This window comes from Lepisma saccharinum, chromosome 4 (genome assembly GCF_977018435.1).
Source record: "Lepisma saccharinum chromosome 4, izLepSacc3.1, whole genome shotgun sequence".
Classification (NCBI taxonomy): Eukaryota; Metazoa; Arthropoda; class Insecta; order Zygentoma; family Lepismatidae; genus Lepisma; species Lepisma saccharinum.
This window is the reverse complement of record NC_139232.1, coordinates 77712356-77736042: the sequence shown is the minus strand read 5'-3', so window position 1 is coordinate 77736042 and position 23687 is coordinate 77712356. Positions and strand designations below refer to the sequence as shown.

General features: G+C 38.6%; 2 protein-coding genes across 2 annotated transcripts in view; one reads left to right on the top strand and one right to left on the bottom strand.

The window, feature by feature from the left end:
- Nucleotides 1–1616, bottom strand: part of LOC145987218 (mitochondrial carrier homolog 2-like) — a 28208-nt gene extending 26592 nt beyond the window's left edge. Inside the window, exon 1 of the mRNA XM_083121737.1 lies at nt 1308–1616. Coding sequence (XP_082977863.1) covers nt 1308–1412 — 105 coding nt within the window. The 5' untranslated portion in view covers nt 1413–1616. The remainder of the gene's footprint in view (nt 1–1307) is intronic.
- A 670-nt stretch (nt 1617–2286) lies between these two features.
- The window catches only part of ACC (acetyl-CoA carboxylase), a 151195-nt gene continuing 129794 nt past the window's right edge, over nt 2287–23687 (top strand). Inside the window, exon 1 of the mRNA XM_083120824.1 lies at nt 2287–2519. The gene's annotated coding sequence lies outside the window, so the exon portion shown is untranslated. The remainder of the gene's footprint in view (nt 2520–23687) is intronic.

Sequence of the window (23687 nt, the reverse complement as noted above, 5' to 3'; positions counted from 1 at the left end):
ATAGGGGTACCAGTTTCATAGATCGGCAACACATTAAAATCGGATATTTTGTGTTTCGCATGGTTCGTACTTACCAATTGTGTATTGAGGAACATAGTTCAAGGTGCCATTATGCTTTTCACACGAAAAAAAACCCTCCAATTCTTCGCTTCCATAACACAGAATATGGCGGGAAATCTTGACTACCGTACTGTACTGGGCATGCAGTGTTTCCAACATCCTTGACCAAAAAATACCTGCTATTGTGTTCGTCACTTGTGCAAATTGTACATTATGCTCGGTTAGCTGACGAATAGCCCAGATAGCTGACGGATAGCTCCACGAACCATTATGCATGGTAGCTGACCGATAGCCCCACGAACCATTTCCAATAAGGTTAGGTTAGGTTTGGTTACGTTAGGCAAGCATAGTAAAAAAAAAGGGGGGGTTGAAACACTGACAGGGGCTTACATCATCAAACGTACCCAGCATCCGGTTGTCATAGGGCAAGCAAATGAAAGTAATGGCAATTGTGCGTCGGTGAGATATTTCTCTTGAAAAATACACTAACCTAACCTTATTGGAAATGGTTCATGGGGCTATCGGTCAGCTACCGTGAATGGTTTGTGGGGCTATCCGCGTATGGTTCGTGAGGCTATCCGTCAGCTACCGTGCATAATGTATAATTTCCACCAGTGACGAACACGATAGTAGGTATTTTTCGGCAAAGAAGGTTGAAACACTGCATACCCAAAACGTGAGTCAAGATGTGCCCGCCATATTGTGTGTTTCGAAAGCGAAGAAAGGAATAAAAAAAAAACACTCAGAATGTGAAAAATGCGTTTGTTTTCGTGTAAAAAGCATAATGGCACCTTGAACTATGTTCCGCAATACACAATTGGTAGTACGAACCATGTGAAACACAAAATATGCGATTTTAATGTGTCTCCGATCTATGAAACTGGTACTGTAAATTTTTACCAAAATGCGTGATGAAATAGCAATTAAGCCCTAAAATCTAAACATTAAAACGTAGGTCTCTTAATGTTTCAGAAGGTATCCTGAATTGTTCCAAAAGATTTCTGCAAAAATTAAAACTGTACTTCTTTTATGCTGACATTTCTAGTATATTTTCTGGAAGATGTAAATACTAGAATTATAACTGACAGCTTCTTTAATTCAATCATAACATAGTAACATATTTTTACTGTGAACTTCGGGTTGAGAAACCGGCGATGAGTATGCACATTTCATCTCGATAATTATGACGATCACTTTCTCAGTACATGGTTTGTATCTCTTTAAGATTACAATGTAATACATCTCACCTGTATTAATACTTTTGCGTATTCTATCGGGTGTGAAACTGCACCGACTGCAATTCGGAAGGCAACATTGGCCCAAGTGGCCTCTTCCCTGGAATTAGTAACCATTTCCTCAGTTTATATCCTAAATTCAACAGATTCAGGAGAACAGGTGTCAGGCAATGACAAAGTTTCTTCTCTCAATGTGTTTAGTAAAAATTCGCTGACAAAGAGACACAAAAACACCGTACTCTTAACGTTGTTTGCTTCAACCCCAAACAACTACCAAAAGATATGCTTTCTGCCATGTTTACTTCAGTTCATAATGATAAATCAACGGGAACTTGACACCGGGATGTGCGATCCGTGAGACAAGACTAACAATAACAATAACCGATTACGAATTAAGCATCATCAGAAATAATTGATTAATGATTATAAACTTATTTTAAAAAATGGTAGATTATAAGAAGTCTCAAATATATATAATTAAATGTTGGCTTTCTTCAACCGAAGTTATTTATATCCTCAACCACCACTTTCAGCATAGATTAAGAAGGCTTCTTAGTCTATGGTTTCAGTTTACTAATCAATAAACCTTGTTCCTGTCTTGCTATGTGACTTTATCAAATGATAATTTATTCTTGCCCCAAAAATCGTAATAAGAACAAACACATGCCGCGTAAATGTGCATTAAATTCATCACCCCTAGTATATAGTATATTTAATTCTTGACTGAGGTTCAAGATTTTACAATTTGCCAATCGGCGGAGTATCTATGAACATTCCAAAGGAAAAAAATGTCAAACGCAGAATTTGTTTCTTAATGTTATAATTTTTTGCGTTTCTATGTTCATCTGAAATTTAAAACCCACACATATTAGTACATACATTCTTTTATAACAATATAAAAATTGGCATGGAGAACATTTTGATATTGGTCATTTAACGGCAACAAGAAATCTTACCTAGCCGTTCGTGTTGGAACTTTAGTATTGCTGAAACAGCTGATTAGGACATAAGTTGATGACTAACGATAATTAAATGTGTCGTCTTTCAATTTGACGTGTTGTTTAAGGAGTAGATTTGACACAGTGTATAATAAAATCAGCAGATTACAGCTTCTGCGATACGGATATTTTATATAAAATTTGAATGTGCTGACAGTATTTGATAACATGAATAAATCCAGTTAATGACTGCCGAGGGAAGAATTGACCGCAGAAAATTTTTAACGTAAGTTGAAAACTTTTTATTTCGCTATTCATTTATTTATGTTTTTGATATTACGTATCTAATCATTTGTGTTCAGGCTTTAAGAAATAAAATCTGGCAAGACTTTTTTCTTGCCTGCAATGCCAATGGTGAAGCGAAACGAATATATTAGTCGAAGTTATGTCTAAAATGTCGTTGGATACACATTGAAAAACATATTAATTATGGTACTTTTTTCAGTAATGGAATGCTCGTTATCATATCTGATTATTTTCACACTGGCAAGTAGCCGACAAGAAACGTAGTAACATATAATACTTAAGTAGGATGTTTTCCCCTTGTGATTTGATATCGTCATTCATGAGTAAATGGCGATTTCGGCAACGGTTCCAAATATTTAATGATTTTTAGCCGTTTTACATGAGTGTTAGGAAGTGTTTAGGGATACCGGAAACAATTGTGGAACTAAAGTTGAAGCTTGGAGAGACAAATCGGCACAGTTAAAAGCTTCACTAAGTATTGTTTACCATAGAAATTATGATTTTAAAACTAGCTTGTGTGACCATCTGCACTTCCCAGCAAGCAGCTCTACTTGGTTTATGGTCATCTCAGACACTGCATTGCTGGCAGATTTTAACATGAGGCTCAAATATATTATGTCACCAGGTGTTGCTGGAAGCATTCAACATTATTTTAATCATAAGAGTCCTAACCCTGACCCACCAACATATAGGGACGTTTAATTAATGCTAAAACCCCAAAACCTCTCCTACCTAACCTAACAGCAAAAACATTTAGGAATGTTATTCCTCTTCACACCTCATGTCACATGACATAGCAGCAGTGTGCAGTCTGTATCAAAGACAACAGTAAACAAATGACTGCTAGTAAACATATATACACATTGGAGCATGCAGATGGAAAAATTATTATTCAGAAAACAAGTGATCACTTGTGCAATGTTATTGATCCATGTGAAAAATACATGTGTACCATGATTACTTCAAAATTAAACAGTTCTAGCTTGAACCGTATCTTGTGTAAGAAGTAATAGTCGATAATGGTAAACTTTCCGTATCCGGAAAATGCCTGAAACTCTCTATTTATGTCACTTTCCATATTCCTACTTACGTATTCTGCATTGAGAAACATTGCTGAAGGTGGCATTTCGCGTTTTTCACAGAAATAATCTATATTTTCGACGTATGAAGTCAGTTTTGATCGTTTCTTTTTCTCTTCAGTAACATGCTAAATGTCACAGTTTCACTACCATAGTCGGCATGCAGTGTTTCCACCCAAAAATACCTATGTAGCCCCACAAACCATTGACGCATAGCCCCATGAACCATTTTCGGTAAGGTTAGGTTAGGTTGAGCCATGTTTAGGTTAGAATAGTTAAAAATTGGTTTAGAAAAAAAATATGTAGCTTCACACACCATTCTCGCATAGCTCCACGAACCATTGACACATAACCCCACAAACCACTTGCGGAAACGTACCTTCTTCAGTTTCAAAAACACGTGTTTGGAAACGCTGACCGGGATTACACAAAGGCAATATCCAGCTGGAAGGAAATGGATGCCACAGCTTTTGTGCATCGGTCACACATTTATATCGAAAAATACATGATTTACCGGCAAAATTCAATGAAAGATGCGAGAAAATGCTTCCCTGAACTTCCACAAGTCTAAAAAAACTGCATTGGGTAAGTAATTTCTCCTGTAAATTTTATGAAATCTGTTTTCCGGATACGGAAATTTTACTGTCGATAACCATTTGCAGGCTGCCCCAGTGGTGTAGTTGTGGGTAATCAAGAGGTTTTGGATTTATACTCAGTGGAGGCACATTGCTCAGTGGGTCAAATCTCACTCTAAACTGTAGGTTAGTTCTGATTTTCCTGTCTAAGCATGAAGTGCATCTTAAAAACAAACTTTTGCTTTTTGCCTTTGGATGACCATTTGTATGTGTTTGTGTGTGTTATGAAATATTTAAAATGCACATCTACATTAGAGCTCAAACTGAACCTCACATTCAGGTGCCTGTTCGTATTTGGAGGGGGATAAAGTTGAAAATTAAAGTTCCATAATTCATAAATCCTCAAAGGCCGAAATTCCAGCTGTTTAATTCCAAACTAATAATTATACACTTGCATTTTTAACATTGTTTGACTTAAGTGGCATATATTGGGTTGATAACCTGGGCTAACTTACCATATCATAGTGTTCGTGTGGCCAAAAAAAATAATTTCCTTCATTTTCTGGTATTTGAAGTGATGTGACATTGTGATTAAGAACACATACCTCATAAATAAAATATGAAAATGTACACTACATCATCAAAAGAAAAACAGTAATGAAAGGATTTCAAGAATTTCATTCTTGCTTATAAGAGAAGAGGCCCATATTGTGAAATATTTATGTAGGCCTATATGTGAGAATAAAAATCAACTTCTTAGCTTCTTTTATGGTAGCTGAGACCTACCTGTTTTAATGATTTACAGTTTGGGGATTCTTCATTGGCGTAGTGGTAACATCATCATCTTGATATTAAGGGGTCCTGGAGATCCCACTTTAAAGTGTAGGTCCAATCCCGATTAACCTATGTGTGCATAGTGCGGAGTTAAAAGAAAAATCAACAACGATTTAAGCTTATCCTCATATGTAAGCCGAGCAATTAGCTTGTTAATCATGTCACTCATTTTAGTTCACTAAAATTCACAAGAATACACAAGAATACATTTCAATCTGAATAAATTCCATGCACCAAGGAACCTTGAACATTCTTCGATGCAATCTCGACTAGAACTGGTCTTTGTCATTTTAGTTATTTTTAGATACATCATAAATCGTTGCCTGTCAGCCAACAAATTTCTCCTCACCACTGTAACACATCCACTCTGGTTATTGAAGGTCAGCAGCCTCCTTTTCAACTCATCCGCAAGTGTTCAGTGATGTTCTTGGCCCTGATGGTTACTTCCCTATTATATGCAACCCTTTCTCCTAGGGGTGTGCGGGACAGAAATTTTTGGATCGGGACGGGAATTTTTTTAAATCCCGACATTCGGAACTAGAAATATTCTTCATTTCCTGACTAAATCGGGAAATTTTCAGGACGGGAAAAGCTCGAAATTTCCCGAAGCTCTGGAAAACTTGAATTCTACAAGTCATCTTCACTTTAAGTGATTGTTTTTGCATTTCAGGAATAAGACGCCACCTTTGCTAACAATTTCCGATAAGAAAATGTTGAAAATTAAGGACTTTTTAAAATGAGAATTTGATATTTCTCGAGTGCTCGGGATCCCGAAGAGACAGGAATATTTTTTCCTGATTCCAGTCCTGACTTCTCGGGATCCCGCACACCCTTACTTTCCCCTTTCATGTAACAATTTGGCTCCAAAATTTCCCGTTCCTGGGGAAATTACATGCAGATAACAGTGGGTTTGCAGCATCGATCAGATTGTTGTGAGACATTCAGAGGGTAATTTCCCCTCTGAATGCAACCCATTCCCTCCTTTTCTGTAATAGTTTGGCTCCAAAATTCTTCTTTCCTGGGAAAATTACATGCAGTGGCACAGGAACGGGGGGGGGGGGGGGGGTACAATGTACCTCCCTAAATGTTTGAAGCATTTGATTTCTCTTCATGTCTGTATACACATACTTAATTGTCATAGTGAATATTTACTGTGTGTTTTGTAAATAATGAGTTTTCTTCCCTCTCTGCTCTTTGGGGCAACCATAATTTTATTGCCTTTAACTGCTCTGCCTTTTGCATGGGGCTCAAAGGGGTTTTCTATTTGAGACCTAATATAACATAGTAAGGTGTTGTGTTGTTTTGGGCTCTTGCAATTCTTTTGTATTTTTGTTATTTAGCACGGCTTTTCTGCCACTTCTGGCTATGACAATGATGGGATTTGAACCCAGGAACTTCTATGGCAAGATTGAATATCGACCACGTAATGTGCTTAAGCACCAAGCTGGTTCTTGTTGTACCCTGGCCACGCTATCTCCTGGCCCCCAATTACAGCACAGAATGGTTATTTTTACAAAGTCCTGTTTTCTTGCTGGTCATTTCAGGGAGGAAGGATTCTAAGGTTGCCCAAACATGAAGGGGGGGCAGTGGTAGGCCGAATTGGCTCTTTAACAGCAAGTTTCTTCATAGGTATACGTGACACTGCCGCAACGGCAGTCCCTGCACCAGATGTTAACTTGGCCAGACTATACAGTGAAGTCTCTAAATGCTTTCAAAGTTAAGTTAGATTAATTTAACAAGATCTGTGCAAATTATACACCTTGTGTTTATTCAATTCATATGGTGCAGAATATCATTCCTTTAGTGAAAATTGAAAATATAGTGTGGGTGAGTGAGGCTGCTGAAAAGCCCTTTCGTGTACCTGTAGCAAGAAAATTATGATGCTGTGGCAACACATGCAAATGTTTCTCAACGTCCACATATGCTGAGATTAGTTATTTGATCAGTACCCAACTTACACTTCCGATGGCATTGTGGTAACGTCGTCACCTTGTAATCAAGGAGTCCCAGATTCGATACCCGGTGGAGGCACATTGTGTTTCAGATCCCACTTTAAACTGTAGTTCCAGTCCCGATTAGCCTATCTGTGCATAAAGTGGACTTTAAACAAATCCATTAAACCAACTTCCACTTGTACAGCTCTTGTCTATATAATGTCATGATACTACTATATTTTAACTATCAATATTTGTTAATGGCATAGTCAGGGGAGAGGGGCCAGCAGACTTCATGGGTCCCACCTTATGAATCTACCCTTATCCCTAAATGCTTTTGTTGTTAGGTTAGGTGGGTCAGATGTAGCATTGATGTCCACAAATTCTTTCAACAACTGATAATGTGGTACCTAGTCTCAAGCACAAAACTCCTTTGAGCCCAGGCATGTATCCAGGACTTCCTTTCGGGGGGGGGGGGGGGGGGGCTCAACACAATTTTTTAAGGAGTATAGTAAGAACCTCACAATTGTATGTTTAAGACCAGTGGTGGCAATTGGGTTCCATAACGGGGGGGGGGGGGGGCAGAGGGTGGTGCAAGGAAAATTTACTTTCTCTTGGTAGACAAGGCTTAACATTAAGAGGCCATAATGTTGAGGTAATAAAATGGGCAGCAACTATCCCTTAAATCGTCGCCACTGTAAGGCTGTCATTTTAATGAGAACGTGAAATCGGAACATTTTTTACCACTCGACTCCTCTGTTTCCATGCATTAACATTGTGTGCATTTCTTCTCATCAGGCATAAAAACATCTATAGTGTCTTTGAGTGTTTTTACGAAGCTGTTACACATGCACGGGATGGACAATCCACTCGACAACGCGAGATTCAAATTGTGGGCTGCGAACTGGACGCAGACAGCTCTCGAATATGTATCTCTGATTCGAGCCTGAACACCACTAACGTGTCTTGTACTCCCATGTTTACAGCTCTTATAAAAGCCGATACCTACCAAATTGTTTAGATTCAGGCCTTAGCACTCACAAATGTCCAAAAATGCCTGTCACAGCTTCCGCTGTCTTGTCATATATCGGCACAAAACAAAGGAAGTCTTCTCGAATAGAGCTGGATCACGAAACATTAATGTACAATGAAAACTCTTCCGTTCCCAACACATCTAATGTTTCGTTTCCCAGTATGATCAAATGCTTATTCATTTATCTCCAGTGACGTGCCCAAGGGAGGGTTGGTGAGGTCATAACCCCATTTTACCCAGTATTCCTTTTTTTTAAAAGAAAAAAGAAGAAGAACGTCAAAGACAGGAAAAAAATGGCAAAATCAGGACTGACCACCAAAAATAGTATGCGTAACCCCTCTCCCTTCCGAAAATCCTGGGCAAGCCACTATTTATCTCGGACACATTTTTTTAAAATCAACTCACCAGAAGTTTTTATCATTCCGTATAGGAGATTGAAGTAAGATGCGTTCTTCCTGCAGGTTTGGATATGATCCTTTAGGGTGCTGTCGTCTGCCTGCCTTCACACCTAACCTTAACAAGGCCCTAATTTTCCATGCTTGTGACTTGGATTTTCAAGACTTAGGAAGGTTTCAGACCGAAGGGACACGCGATACATGTCGATTGGAATGGGCCAATCAACAGCAACGTTTCACACCGTAGCGACACAAAAGGCCGCACAAACCTAATCTTCAGGCGACACGGTGTGAAATCTCCCTGTCATTGTCACCTCGAAGTAGTAGCCCTTGTTGAACACAGAAGAAAAAAATTCTCCTCAACCGGTGGGAATGCTCCTCAGTTTTCTTCTCTCTCCTATATTTTCTGTACTTGTTCACTATACAGGCAACACCTTACGATTTTATATACATAGGACATGTACTATGTAGAAATTTTAACGAAAAATCGGTTGATGGCTAGGTGGCTCAGTTGGTAGAGCCACGATTCGGGTCCTGGTAGAGCCTGCAATTTCCACCTAAAATGTCTACATATGCAACATCTTCTTGCTTTCTCTTCTCGACATTCATAACATTTTCGGCTATCTCTTTATGGTAGTTAAGTGTTTGAATGTATTTTGAACCCAGTAGGCTTAAATAGTATTTTTTTTATACCATGCAATTCTCGGACTGCATATACGAAATTTAGTTCTGGCAAAACTAAATCATCACTCAAAACTTTGATTTTCAGTTGATCTATGCAGCTTATTTCTGTTTTAATAAACCACTCCAATATCCGGTACTGCTGAAATATTCACTTGAGAGAGAGAGGGAGAGAGGGAGGCAGGCCTTGATCTCTTCGACCCTCGACTCGAACTAGCACTGCACTGAGGCCCCAGAAGTTCTACTGTCGTCAATGTCTTGATTTTCGAATCACTATATCTTATAAAGCAACCAGAGGATGCTGACTGATCACTAATTGACTGTATGAATTGTCACACTTACCTCTGAAATCTCATTAACCGATTCTTTGTAGAGATGAACCAAAAAATTGAATCCGCGTATTTATATCCTCATTATATTCTAGAACGTTCCACAGATAAAACGATTCGTTAATATTGCCAGTAGTTGACTCCTTCTCTCATTCAAGAACGTACGCTCTCCCGCCTTCCAGAGATTATAAATTACAACAAATCATCCTACGTGTGGCGCTACCTTTGTTGTGCAGCTTCCAAATGCTGACATAGTGCTCAAGTGCGCTGCGACAACACCGAAAGTGCAAGAAAAGTTTACGTGTAATATTATCAACAACAGGGTTATAGAACTTTCTCTGTCTTGCCTCGATAATTGTCTATCTCCTTAAATCATCGTCACATTATTCAAAAAGCCAAAAACCTAATTTTATCTAGTGAAAAATAAAAAATAAATCTTGGGGGCCTTGAGTCACGTCAACCCAGCCTTGGATACGTGCTATTAACAATAACAGGGTTATAGAACATTCTCCGTCTTGTCTCGATAATTATTTCTCCCAAATTATCATCCCATTATTCAAGAAGCCAAAATCCTAATTTTATCTAGTGTAAACAGAAACATTTCCTGTGGACTCGAGCCTCCTGATTCCCACCTTGGATACGTGCTATTGACAATAACAGGGGTATAAAACATTCTCAGCCTTGCATCGATAATTATTTCTCTCCTTAAATTATTTTCACATTATTCAAGAAGCCAAAAACCTAATTTTATCTAGTGTAAATTTCCTGAGGGGGGGGTGGGGGGGCTCGAGCCACCTCATCCCCACCTTGGATACGTGCTATTAACAATAACAGGGGTATAAAACATTCTCAGCCTTGCATCGATAATTATTTCTCTCCTTAAATTATTTTCACATTATTCAAGAAGCCAAAAACCTAATTTTATCGAACGTAAACTGAAAAATTTCCTGGGAAAAGGGTCAAGCCCCCTGTGCCCCATCTTGGATACGTGCTATTGTCAATAACAGGGCTACGGAACATTCTCCGTCTTGCCTCGATAATTATTTCTCTGCTTAAATTAGTCACATTATTTTATTTCACACCACAAGAAACCAAAAACCTCATTTTATCTAGTGTAAACCTAAAACTTTCGGGGGGGCTCGAGTCCCCTAAGCCCCCCCTCTGGATACGTGCCTGTTTGAGCCAGTAAACAAACAATGACTGCTTGCTGCAAATCTCAGATGATTGTGTAAGCTATATTTTACATCATAATTCCTCCAATAAATAACACTTCCTAGAAGCTTCATCTGTATTTGACAAGACGTCTAATGTTCATATACAACATGCAAAAATAATTTTAGACATTTGAAACATTTTTCCACCTCAGAAGTAATAAGATAGCCAAAAATCATAAAATTATGTGTATTACTTTTTTTTTAAGCTCTATCTTTCCTCCTCCTGTGTGATGTTTTAGCACTACTACTCATGATGCACACCCGCATTTTCTACCTGAATCAGATTCTACATGCCTATAGTCGCACATTGAAGAGGTTTTCTGATTACTTCCTGCATAGTTGTGCATAGAAATTTTTAGGTGCGTCAGATTTGTTGCTCTTAGAATTATAAATACACTCCTACATGCTAATGGTGTTACTATTTATAAGTTTTAGTAGGTAAGGATTGTCAGTTTTGATTACCTTAGAATTTCTGTATGTACCATTTTCTTTCTGCAATTGTGTCACCTCTTATCTGTTTTGCAACGTGTGGTGAATATTTTTTTGAGAGTGGACAGGAAAGTGGCTAATCAAGTGTGCACAGTTTGTGGTAAAATTACCCTTTCCACTTTGGTATGAAACCCCATGTTGAATATCACTTATAAATTATTTGTTAAATCTCTTAATTGTAATTTACATGCTTTTATTATATTGCAACATATTCATTTAATATTGCCTACATAGTCACAACAGTACGGTAATATTATCATTGAATTGATCATTATCATTCATTAGGTTTCCATGCAGAAAACTGATTCTGCCCGCAATCTGATCTGTGTTATTGGCATCCTTATTGGTCAGAGCATTGCTTGAAGTGAGGGTGGAATGTGGGGCATGCTATCCCTAGCTAGCATAATTTGCATAGGCATCTATCCCCTTACCTACTGTATTCTGTCCATATTCTCTCCATGTTGATTCATACAAACATCCCCACCTATCCTCAAACTCAATTAAGCATTCTTTCAGCAAGGAATTTCCACTTCGACCACTGGGTCATTGCAGAGGTGTCCATACAATTCTTTGGTGAGCAGTGTATCGACTCTGCTCTATTTAACCCTGGTTGCATTCAAGAAATTGATCAATGTAAAACTCTGAAGAAATCTGATTGATATTACGTAAGAGGCGAGGAAATTGTGGAATGTGAGGGCACTGAAAACTAAATACATTATGTGCTTGTAACCTTATGAACCTGTAATTTTCTTCTTATCGGAAAGTGTCATGATTTTCAAGGTCGTGCAATCTTTAATCTTTTGACGAAAGATAAAAGCTGCAGATATTAAATTGACATAGAGATTAAACATCTTAATCTGCTCACATTTTCTTCCTATAAATCGACGGTTTATGAATACCCGTTCCGGTCTCTAAGGGCAAGTTTTGATCTCGTCTCTAAAGGAGGGAAGTTTTCACCCCAAATCTACACCGCACCAAACTGTGGTAACAAAAATAATATAATAATTATTTCAATTTTGGTCGTGATATGTGCTAATCTATCCAGTAGCGTACGCAGGATTTCATCAAGGGGGGTGTTATTTCTAAAACTTTTTTCCAAATTCACATTACCATTGTTTTATTATACTTTAATTAAATAATAATAATCACAATTAATTAATAATACTTATAATTAATTAATTAGCTAAATTAATACTAATAATACTACTAATACCACTACTACTGCTATTAAGTAGTAGAGATCTACATAAATATAGTATTTATGAAAACATTACAACGAAATTACTTTCTAGTCATTCGATTTTTATCAAATCCTGGTAGCATTTTTTTTTTGTTTCTTTGTTACGAAATAATTGTCTGGTCAACGAGATGAGACATTTCAAGTGTGAAGAAGATCCATAAATACAAGAAAATATATAAAAATAAATTGAAATAATCAAAGTATGGAACTCATCCAAGGAACTGCGGTGATCTGGTCGGTAGAGCGTCTGACAAGTGACAATCACGCGGGAGATCCGGATTCGATTCCCGAAATTGGTTGGAATTTTTCCGGCTTCTTCCCCGCATAAATATCCCCGATAATTCACATCTGGATTGTCTTCCTGTTCTTACCAACAAAACATTTTACAATAGTTAAGCTTATTGTCATTTGAATACTTGTCTAGTCAACAAGGTGACACATTTTAAATAGAGACATTCAAAAGTGCTGCGGTAAACAATACAATGGGAAGGCGAATTGGTGACTATTTTTGTCCACCTAATACATTAGCCTCTTGCAACGTACCAATAACTTTATTTAGTTAATTCTCATTGTTCACACACAAAAAAATACATGTTCGTAGAACACTGGCGTACGTAGAGGGGCGGCCGATGGTATTCCAGCCCCTACCGAAATTTTGAGAAAATCAGAATTTTCAAATAAAAATCCGTTAAGAACTTTAAAAAATCAAAATGTGTAAATGCGAAACCTCTTTTAAAGTGAATCCCGATTACCATTTTTGTCTTTGAATACAATTTTAATACACTGAAAAGCTCCAAAAATACGAAATATGTTATTATGCATCCTGCCCTCCAAAACGAAGCCATGTGCTATCCACATTTACTATTGCAGCCCCTCCCGAAAAAAAATCCTGCGTACAGCAGTGTATTGAACATTGTTGCAACTGAGATACAAAACAACTTTTTTCTCTTTTAAATGATAGTTACCCTAACCTAACCTCATAAACTCGTGTTTATTTTCAAGGCATCACTCTGAAAGACGCGTGTGTTTGGAATGCTGTGCTTTTCTCCATGGTGCATTGTGATTTTCTCCATGCTGCATGGAAATAATTATTCAAATTATTATTATTATTATTATTATTAGTAGTAGTAGTAGTAGTAGTAGAAGTAGTAATAGTAATATTATTGTCCCAGATCTTTGACTGTGAAAAATTGGCCATTTAATTTTTTTCCCACAGCATTTTTCATAATATTTCACAAGCTCAAGGGGGGGGTTTAAACCCCGTAACCCCCCCTTGCGTACGCCACTGAATCTATCATTGCTTTAATCAAGGTGATGAGAACGATTGATGGGAACAAACCACACAATGATACATTCATACCTGGGCCTTTTACACTCTTTGTTTTAAAGTTTTAAGTAAGAATTTTAGATAAGGGGATATTGAATGGTCCAAAGCGGCCTAAAGTGCCGGCGCACCCAAACAATTTTAATTCAATCAATCAATGAACATTCACACCAGGCCAGGGATCGAACCTGAGACCTGTGGCTTCGTAACGTTGACAATTCCGCCACGGAGGCCGGCGTGTATAGGATGTCACGAACATCAGCACCCATACAATCGTTTCTTCTATTACAGGTGAACCGCCGGCCACCGTGGCGGATTGGTTGGCACATCGCGCTACAACGCTAGGGGTCCCGGGTTCGAATCCTGGGCTGGGTATGGATGTTTGTGAGTGTCCATCAATGTCATCATATCATCACTCACCCCAAACTTCGCAAATTAGCCAAAAAGTGGCACAAGAAGCGAAGTAAAATAAAGCAAATCAATCAATCTATTAGGTGAAGAATGTCACTAAGTAAGGAAGAACGAATTCAAGTTATTTTGCTTGTTTTCTTTCTTTCTTCTTCTTCGGGACACCTGAAAACCGTTGTGTAAGAAATCAAGATTCAAGACATCCTCCGTGTTGTGTTGTGGTTGATCAGATTTCCGCGAATGTATGTAACGCAGCGGTAGACACACTGAAAACATTATGTAATTTCTATTTTCCCCTATATGTACAGTCTTACGGAACACCCTCTGTAAGAGGGAATTTATCCTGTCAAGTTTTGCCAACTGTTTCTCTTCTTTTTTTGTCGCCAGACTCCGAGTGGACATATTTTACAATGTATCTTCACCTCAAAGTATGGTGACCACGCGTTTTGCTTAGACGGGATTTTCCCGTCTTTTCGGAACTCAATCCCATTGTCGAAGTAAGAACGTTAGGTTCTCCCGCACCATCAAGATTATTAAAATTTTAAAATTTTTGGAGTTATTTTTCATACGAACCGTAAGTGTGGTGCCATAAACTGCCAAATTAGCTGATAGCACACCTAGTTCAGTGAGGGACAGACATGGCATTGGGTAAAGGTAGGGCTATAATTGTAGCATCCTAAATTTGTAAAAATGGTTTAATACTGCAAACAGCAGTCGAACTGGCTTTGGTGGTCCAGTGGTTAGCATCATGTGTTGCAAATGCGGGATCTAATTTCAGTCAGATATTTTAATTCATCGAGATGCTAATATAAACTATTCCTCTTGTTATGTTATTTTACATCACACATAAGGTTGTCATATTTCTCCTTTGCCAATGCAGGACACATGCTGAACGGGACTGTAAAATCCAGCTTTTATGTATAAACTCACAACAGTGATATTATATATTATAAACTTTTACAGGACATGAAAATAAGCTGTGGAATGCAGGGTCCTGTAAAAACAGAACATCTGGAAACCAATTTGCAGAGTGGTTTGGATACCTTCTTAAACCAAGTCCAGTCCAAATTAGCATATCTCAGCGTTAAGTGGACGTAAAACAACAGTAATATATTATTATATGCGGAGGGTTATCATGAATTTTCTGCCGACCTCTCTGGCGGATTGGTTAGCATAGCGCGCTACGACACAGGGAATCCTGGGTTCGAATCCCGCCCTGGGCATGGGTGTTCTTGTGAGTGTCCCTTCATCCATCACTCAAAGTGGCAGAAAAGCGAAGTAAAATAATCCAAATCAATTGTCATGAACTTTCCATCTCAGAGAGGTTGAAGTTATTTCTGGGGGGGGGAAATGGTAGATTTAGAGTTGAAATGGACATAAATTGGGCCTTTGTGAAACGACTGACATTTTCATAGTGGAACAACGGATAAGCACTCATCGGTCGTTTCAAGGAGAAGATGGCAAGATGTGGCTTCCGCAGTGAGGGCGCTTGCACATTCTTTATACACTTCCAGAAAATAAGAAAGTTCTTTTCTCAGAGCCGGATGCTGCATTTGAAATGAGTGTGGTGGTCTGACTAGTTGACGTAAAGAAGCGAACGCGCTTGCTTCTCTGTTACGTAATTTGTTGAATTTACTCGGTGAGACGTTGCTGAAAGATTTACGGATGGCAAAGCTTCTCCATTTCAATGCCATAGAACCTGTCGTTTCGTTTCATATTTGGCCTGTGTTATTTTTAGACTCTTGATGTTTTAATTCCACCTTTTTATTGCACAGAGAGTCTAATCTGGACTGGACTTACAGGTTAAAGTTGAATCCGAACCACTGTGTGCCTCCACCGGGTATCAAACCCGGCACCCCTTAATTAACGACATTAGCACTAGGCCACCGGGGAGGCCCCATTGACTTGTGCCCACCAGTAAGCAAGGAACATGTGCTCCCAATCTTTCAATTGATGTGAGTGCTGTTGCTCTTTGCGTCATGTGCATGTGTACATTTATTGAATTATGCACATAAAAATTACAAAGCATTATTGTAATACGACATTATTATCTTAATGCTGAATATTTGTAAGTTCTAATAAAAGTTACGGAAGACGTTGCAAAATTTGTTGATGCATGCATAACGCATGTAGATCGTGAAGAAATTGTATATTTTGTTTCTCTTAGCAATGATGTGACCTAACACCTTCACAGAAAGTATTCTGATATGGTGATAAGGTTAGCGACACTAAAACCGGCCCTGAGGAAGTCCGCTGTTATAAACGGTGATAGTCGACATCTTCGAATAGGAGTACATGTGTTATGGTGCTTACAGGTTTGAAAGAAAGTTTCATGGTGCTTTACACTGTGCCACCCGTGACGGTCTTAGGGGCAGAGGAGTTGGAGATAGACCTCTCTACAAATGCCATCTTTTATACAACGCATGTTTACATGTAACGTCATCATTGATAGGTCATGTATCAAAATACTAAATCAGCACCGCAGTAACATGGCATCAAAAAACGGCCTCCCGATGGCGTAATGGTAACGTCGTTGGAGGGTTCCGGGTTCGGTATCCGGTGGAGGCACATTGCACAGTGGTTAGGATCCCACGTTAAACTATAAATCCAGTTCAGATTAGCCTATCTGTGCACAATGTGGACTTTATTGAAACAAACAAAACATCAAAGAGCTAAAGAGTCACATGTGCCTTGCATCGAGCCATGAAGACACGAAGTGTGTGTTAGGTAGAGGCCCACACATTCTCGAAATCTGCCATTGGAGGTGACGTGATTAGCACCACGTTCTGTCCACCCTATCCCTCTAGGTAAGGATCGTTTAGAAGCTGGTTTTGCCCCAAATCTTCTTAAGGGAAAAAAAATCCCACTTCGCGAATTGAACCCGGTTTCTAGTGTGGCAAATAATTGAAATTATACGTTCGGACATATCTTTATAATGCATTTGTTTATGGCCAGCGGAAAACTGTGCTTACTAACACTCGGGCATTTTTTTGCGAGAAAATAAAACCAAAGACCGTATTTGAAAATGTCTTCGCCATTGGACATGGTTTCACGTAACACACAAGGTATTTTGTAAAAGCATAACTATCTGACGACCATTGAAATCACTGTAGGGATTGGTCTGAATCCTAATGTACAGTCATGGACACTTCTGGATTGCAACCCAGAGAGCCTCCCTGATGGCGCAGTGGTAGCGTCGTCGCCTTGCAATCAAGGGTTCCCGGGTTCGATACCCGGTGGCACATAGTGGTTCGGATCCTACTTTAAACTGTAGGTCCAGTCTGGATTAGCCTTACTGTGCATAAAGTAGACTTAAAACACAAAATCAACAACATTACAACCCAAAAGTGTTCGTGACTGCTCATTAGAGATGGTGTAGAGAATACCTAGGGTGACGAAATCGGACTTGATAGTTTCGTCTCGCCTTGTGTGAAGAGGAGTGTCTCGATAGTGTCTCGAATAAGCAGCAGCTTATAATACAGTATGTCACCGCACCAAGTTTCACAGCTTGTAGAAGTCAGTCATTAGGACATTAAGATTTCTCTGTTTTCTGCGAATTCTCGAATGAAACTAAATGTTATCCTGAATGTATGCAACCAACCTGCCACGCTGAACAACTTTAGGTTCATAAATTAGAGTTTGCGAGAGTATCGAAGAGTAAGTAAGAATCGATCTCATCTCGATTTTACAGACTTCTATCTCCTTCTCGGTATCGTCTCGATTCCGCCCCCAGAGACAGATTACCCTCTCCCCCAACTTTCCGGTATTTGTGTAACAGTTTATTCTAAAAATAAGAATGTAACATTCTGGGGCCTTGAAATATATATCGTCTCATACCCTTGGGTATGGGGGGTGGGGATTTTTTGGGAATGTAGGTCACTAATCATCATTCATCCTTGATGGTAAAGCACTCTGTGCTCGTGGTAGTAAGGCGCTAGAGGTACTAAATTTACACACTTGAATGGCAACACATGACACTTGAGTTTCACACCCCTAAAGACTGGATCAGCATGGGTAATGTAAGGATATACCTGTCTCTGTACTCCAACTGAAGATCTGTTGGGAGAGGTCATGCTTGTGACTGTACGTAGAGTCTGACTTGCGACTCGCGTTAACACACTCTCCCTAGAACCTCCTCCTCTATTCAATCGTACCTTGCTCCTCAATAACTGAATTAGAACTGACCCCGAACTCTCTGCCTCCCAGACATTTATTGCAATTCAATTTACTAAACAAGTGCACAGTCAGGACTGTAGCCTCTTCCTGGATTTCGTTCGTACCGCTGATGACCAGGAAGAGCTTCTGTGCTGACTGACACTGCATTCCTGTGATGTTTCTGAATATTTCCTGATTGGAAAACGATGGTTGAATGACTGGAAGTTGGAGTTCGTTGTCCATAATAATTAAAAGATACTACGGATCATTACGATATACCGTATTTCACCCCATAATCGTCGCACCCTGTTTTACCAATCCAAAAATTGGTTAGATAACGAAATCAATGATATCCGTGCAGAATCTTCGGACACAGAAAATTACATTTTGTAAGTTCGTAGTTCGCAACATTGTAGTAAATTTTATCAAGTGTAATATTTCGACTATAATGCACAAATCAATAACAACTAATGTGTTGTTCACTTTTTTAAGACCGGAAAAATGTTCACTGTCACGAAGAAATGATTTGCGTCGATTTGACTACTCAATTGTAATGTAATGTTCACGAGTATTTCATGCATCCTAATCTTGCGCCGAAGACAATTTAGTAATAAATTATTTTTAAGTACCGGTAATACCGGTACACTTTGCTTTAGAAAAAGCTTCACATAATGGTTGTACTCAACTTTTTTTATTTTTTATTTTTTTTTTACAAGTAAATTGCGTAAAATTTGCGATATTATGCGGTGAAATACGTTAAATTTCATTTTTGTATTTTGTGTAGTCACCCTATTGGCCTACAATCACTTCCAGTTTATAATTATGGATTTGAAACATGGTCTGACCAACTTCACGTGACATATGAACCCAATTCCCGACATGTCTGAGTATGATCTTTTTCTACGACTTCCTCATAAGTTGCTCGTGAATGACATGTGCTAGGTCACTGGATAGCAACAAACAAGGTCAAGTTTCATGTCTTCTTATCTATGGCGAAAGGCATGTATCAGCCGACAACGATGCGATATTGCAGCGCTTCGTCATCACTTTTTTCTTTCTGTAATATTTTTTTTCAAACTAGTCTAAAGATTGTGGTGAACTTGGAGAGTTCCTGGAAGGTTATATATATATATATATTTTATTATTGGTATCCGCAGTGTGCTCAAGGGAAAACAATATATATATATATATATATATATATATATATATATATATATATATATATATCAGTTTTCGTAAAGAAATTCTTGTAAGCTAATTTAGGACAAGATATCCCGCCAAAGTTCGAGATTCGAATCCCTGGTTAGCGAAGCTCGCTAGGACGCCAGAGGTTCCGAATTTTAATCCAGGCCTGGACATAGGTGTTCTTTGTGAGGGTGTCTTCATCAATTTCATCCTCATCTTCGCGATTAGCTAAAAAGCGAAGTAAAATCATTCAATCAATCAATCGAATTCCGGCTTGGGAGTGGGCATTCTTTGTGAGTATCCCTACATCTATTTCATCTAATTATCTCTCATCCACAATGTCTAACTGAGATCAGAAGAGCACCTGAAGATCTGACAATTGGAGAGAAAAAGTTAGTGGGAGTCCCTTCTTTTAAATATCTGGGGACAATGGTATATAATGATGTGAGTAAAGTAATAAAGGAAAGAATACAGGTAGGCAATCGTGCATATTTTGCAAATAAACAGTTGTTCAGAAATAGACTGATCACAAGAAATACAAAGCTTAAAATTTATAAGACACTGGTACGACCAGTTGTCACTTATGGATCAGAGAATTGGACTCTGAAATTGTCAGATGAAAATGTCCTCAGAATATTTGAAGAATATTAAGAAACATATATGGAGTTGTGAAGGAAGATGACGACTGGAGAATAAGATATAATGCAGATCTAGATGATATAATAAAAAGCCAGGGTATAGTGAGATTTGTCAAAGCCCAGATAATAATGTGGTTGCGACATGTGGAGAGAACGATGGAAGACCGGATGCCAAGAAGAATGTTGAAAGATAAGTTTCACCACGCAAGAAGAAAGGGCAGACCACGACTTCGATGGATAGACGACGTCGCTGCAAACTTGCGGACGATGAAAATTAAAGGATGGAGGAGAAGAATTGAGGACAGATTGGAATGGAGACCGATTGTGGAAGAGGCCAAGACCCACCAAGAGCTGTAGAGGCAGGAAGAGAGATCTCATCCACATCGTCGCGATTGGCCAAAATCGGCAGAAAAGCTACGCTACAGAACAAAATATCCTAATGAACGTAGATTGAGACTTCAAGAAACTCTACAGTAAATATTTATTGCGTTTTTCATATTAACTATCTAAGGGTCACCCAACTTTTAGAACACACTGTATAAAGTTACAGCACGTGGAGTCTCAAAGAAAGCAGTCGTTAATTACAGATCATTGACCGCGAAACAGAATATTAATGGCATTGAATCGAAAGCGGAAATGTCCCCCTTCTGTTCTTTGTGTTCCCACAAAGCTCCTCATGTTCCCTTGCGTCGGAACAGATACCTTCGGAACTTCGAAGATCCAGGTGTCGTAGGTTTGCATTAACTTTTTCAATATTACCCTCCGCTGTAGTTCAGGGGCTCATTCTCATGCTTTCTGTCGAAAGGAAACACCATGCTCTTTTATGAAGGAATGTACCCACAGGTATGAAACTAAAACGGCACTAGAATACCAATAATGACCGAAAGGTAAAGATGAAAATTTCTTATTTTGCAATGTTAAAAACAGTTGAAATTGAATGTAAGGATGATACTGAGAGCGGTAAGACTTTGCAAACATCGAGAGAAGACGCGGCTTAGTGTCTCATTACCACAACATTTCCCCCGGCTAGCCCCAACGACCTAGAAACATCCCTTCAGCTAACAATTTCCACTTCCAGCACTGTTTCTAACAAATAATCATCCGTGGTCTTTCCAATAATCTGTAAATGTATTCTTGTTGTTCATTGTAAGCAGGGGGCGAAATCCTGTGGGGGACAATCTTCGTCTCACAAATTTTCGGGGGGGGGGAGAGTTTTTGTTACAACAAATAAAAGATAAGCAATTACTTTTAATTTAAAATATACAGTGCTAAGAATAATAACGAGAGCATGCACAAATTCGAGTAGTTGTGAGTGTTCAATGCTGCTTCTCTCTCAAGAGATCATTAACAAATCTATACCAATACGCACAATAAAAGTAAATCAAGAATGCAAGGCAATAATAACTATGAATTCTAATTGATTTATATTAACATAAAGCAAAAACCAAATAAAAACGTACATATAATAAAACCACTTCAACTATTTCATAATTTATTAATATCTTTAACCAGTAAGTAAAGGAAGTAGTTTGCTACTTTATAATATCTGATATATACGTATATAAAAGTAACAAATTAATTTATTTTTGTGCAATGAATAATAATAATAATAATTTTAATTTTGTAATTTATTTTTACTTTTAATAACATTATAAATATGTACATCGTATAATTTATGTGTATGTTTGTGTGGGGTGGGGAGTTGTAGATTTATTTATTTATTTATTTATTTAATAGAAGATTCCAAATACAGCGTTAGCCATTTTACATTGGAACGTTTTTATAGAACATAAGGACAAAAAAATAATAACATAATACATCAAAAATAATAACATAAAAAAAAATTACATGTGGTTAAAAGACTTACATATTTTTTGCTAACTTTCTTCTAAAACTGTCCAGATTTTCAAAAATGTCTATTTGGCTTCCTAGATTATTATATTCACTGGGCAGTCTATGGAACAGAGAGCGCTGGATGAGACACAATCTCGGCTTCTGAGAGGCAAAAAGTTGAGTGCTTCTTGTTGAACGGGCAGGCACACGAAAGTGAATTTCCTGAAGAAGGCGGTCACTTCTGAGGTTGCCATTCACTATTTTATGTAGAAATATTTGGTCAGCCTGTCTATGTCTCTCTTGTGGAGTTTGGATATTTAACATTTGCAGGAGGATGGACTTTTGCAAGTGTTTTGTGGACGGAATTCGGTGTCGAACAATGGCCAGGAAGAAATTTAGGACGGAATTAAGTCTATCTGAATTTGAGGGGCATGCCATAGACCAGATCGGAGAACAGTATTCAATTTTAGGTGACACAAAAGATTTGTAAAAGGTGCTGAGGGCAGTCAAGTTGTTTATTTCCGTGAAACGATAGAGAAGACCCAGCATACGCATTGAACCCCTTGTGACTGTAGAGATGTGCTCAGAAAAGGAAAGTTTCTCGTCAAATATGACGCCCAGGTCCTTTTGTGCGGCAACTCTTTGAACACAATTATTTCTTATGAAATATTTAGTATTAAATGTGTTTTTCTTTAAGGAGAAGGTCATCATGGTACATTTTTGAGGGTTGAGTTTTAAGTTCCATAATTCACACCACTTTATTAGAGAATCTAAATTCTTTTGCAGAAGTGTCATGTCACTGAAATTGGAGATTTTACTATATATTTTGCAATCGTCAGCGAACAAGAGAAGGTTCTTGCATGACTCGGAAAGATATTCTGGGAGATCATCAAGGTACAGGATGAAGAGAAGAGGTCCAAGATTATGATCTTTCTCCCCCCCCCCCACCAGTCTTAATTGATTTCGCATCCTGATTGTAAGGATATGTTAGTGTAATTTTTATATGTGACTGTTTGTAATAGAAGCTGGACATTCCTCGATTTGTTGGGGGGGGGGGACACTGTCTGGAAGGCATTGTATCTGAGGTAACGATCGAGTGTGTAATTTCGTGATACCTAGGTGCTTATCGAAGTGTAACGTGCCGCTATTCTGAGAATAGATAATTGCTTCCCCCTAGTGTTGCCCACGGGACGAGACGGAACAGGCTTTTAAAAATTCGAGACGAGACGAGATTGATCATGTGTCCGGAGACAAACGAATATTTTCGAGACGAGACAGCATTTCACAGCATTTCCACGAGACTAGACAGGCCAAAGTCTCGTCTCGTGGGCAACACTACTTCCCCCTCCCCCAAATGAAGGTCTGGTGAGTTGTCTTACCAAGAGAAAAAGGAAGAACAACTTTTCTGCGTTTTTTTAAATCTTATTTTATTATCCTGCGATACTCATTCGGAGTCGACTTGTTTTGCATTCAGGACACCTCTTCGCCCTTGCACAGTTGAACACTTCTTCACATTAACCTGTTGGGGATTCGAATCCAAGATGCTTGGATAATCGAGTCAGGCTGATAGCCACTGCTCTACGTAGTTCATCTAGAATTGCTCCATCAGTGTGTCTGTTTCCTTGAACTCTGCACTGGGTTTTGAGCCACAGCTACCGCTTCGAGTTTCCTCTGTTGTCAGTTTGCAGGGGTGGAAAATACAATTTGTCTTTTTTGGGGGGGAAGGGGGGCAGCAAAGTCAGTGGTGTTTATTTTGTGACTGCAACTTGTGATTGTTTTTGTTTTCGTTGCATTTCATTGCT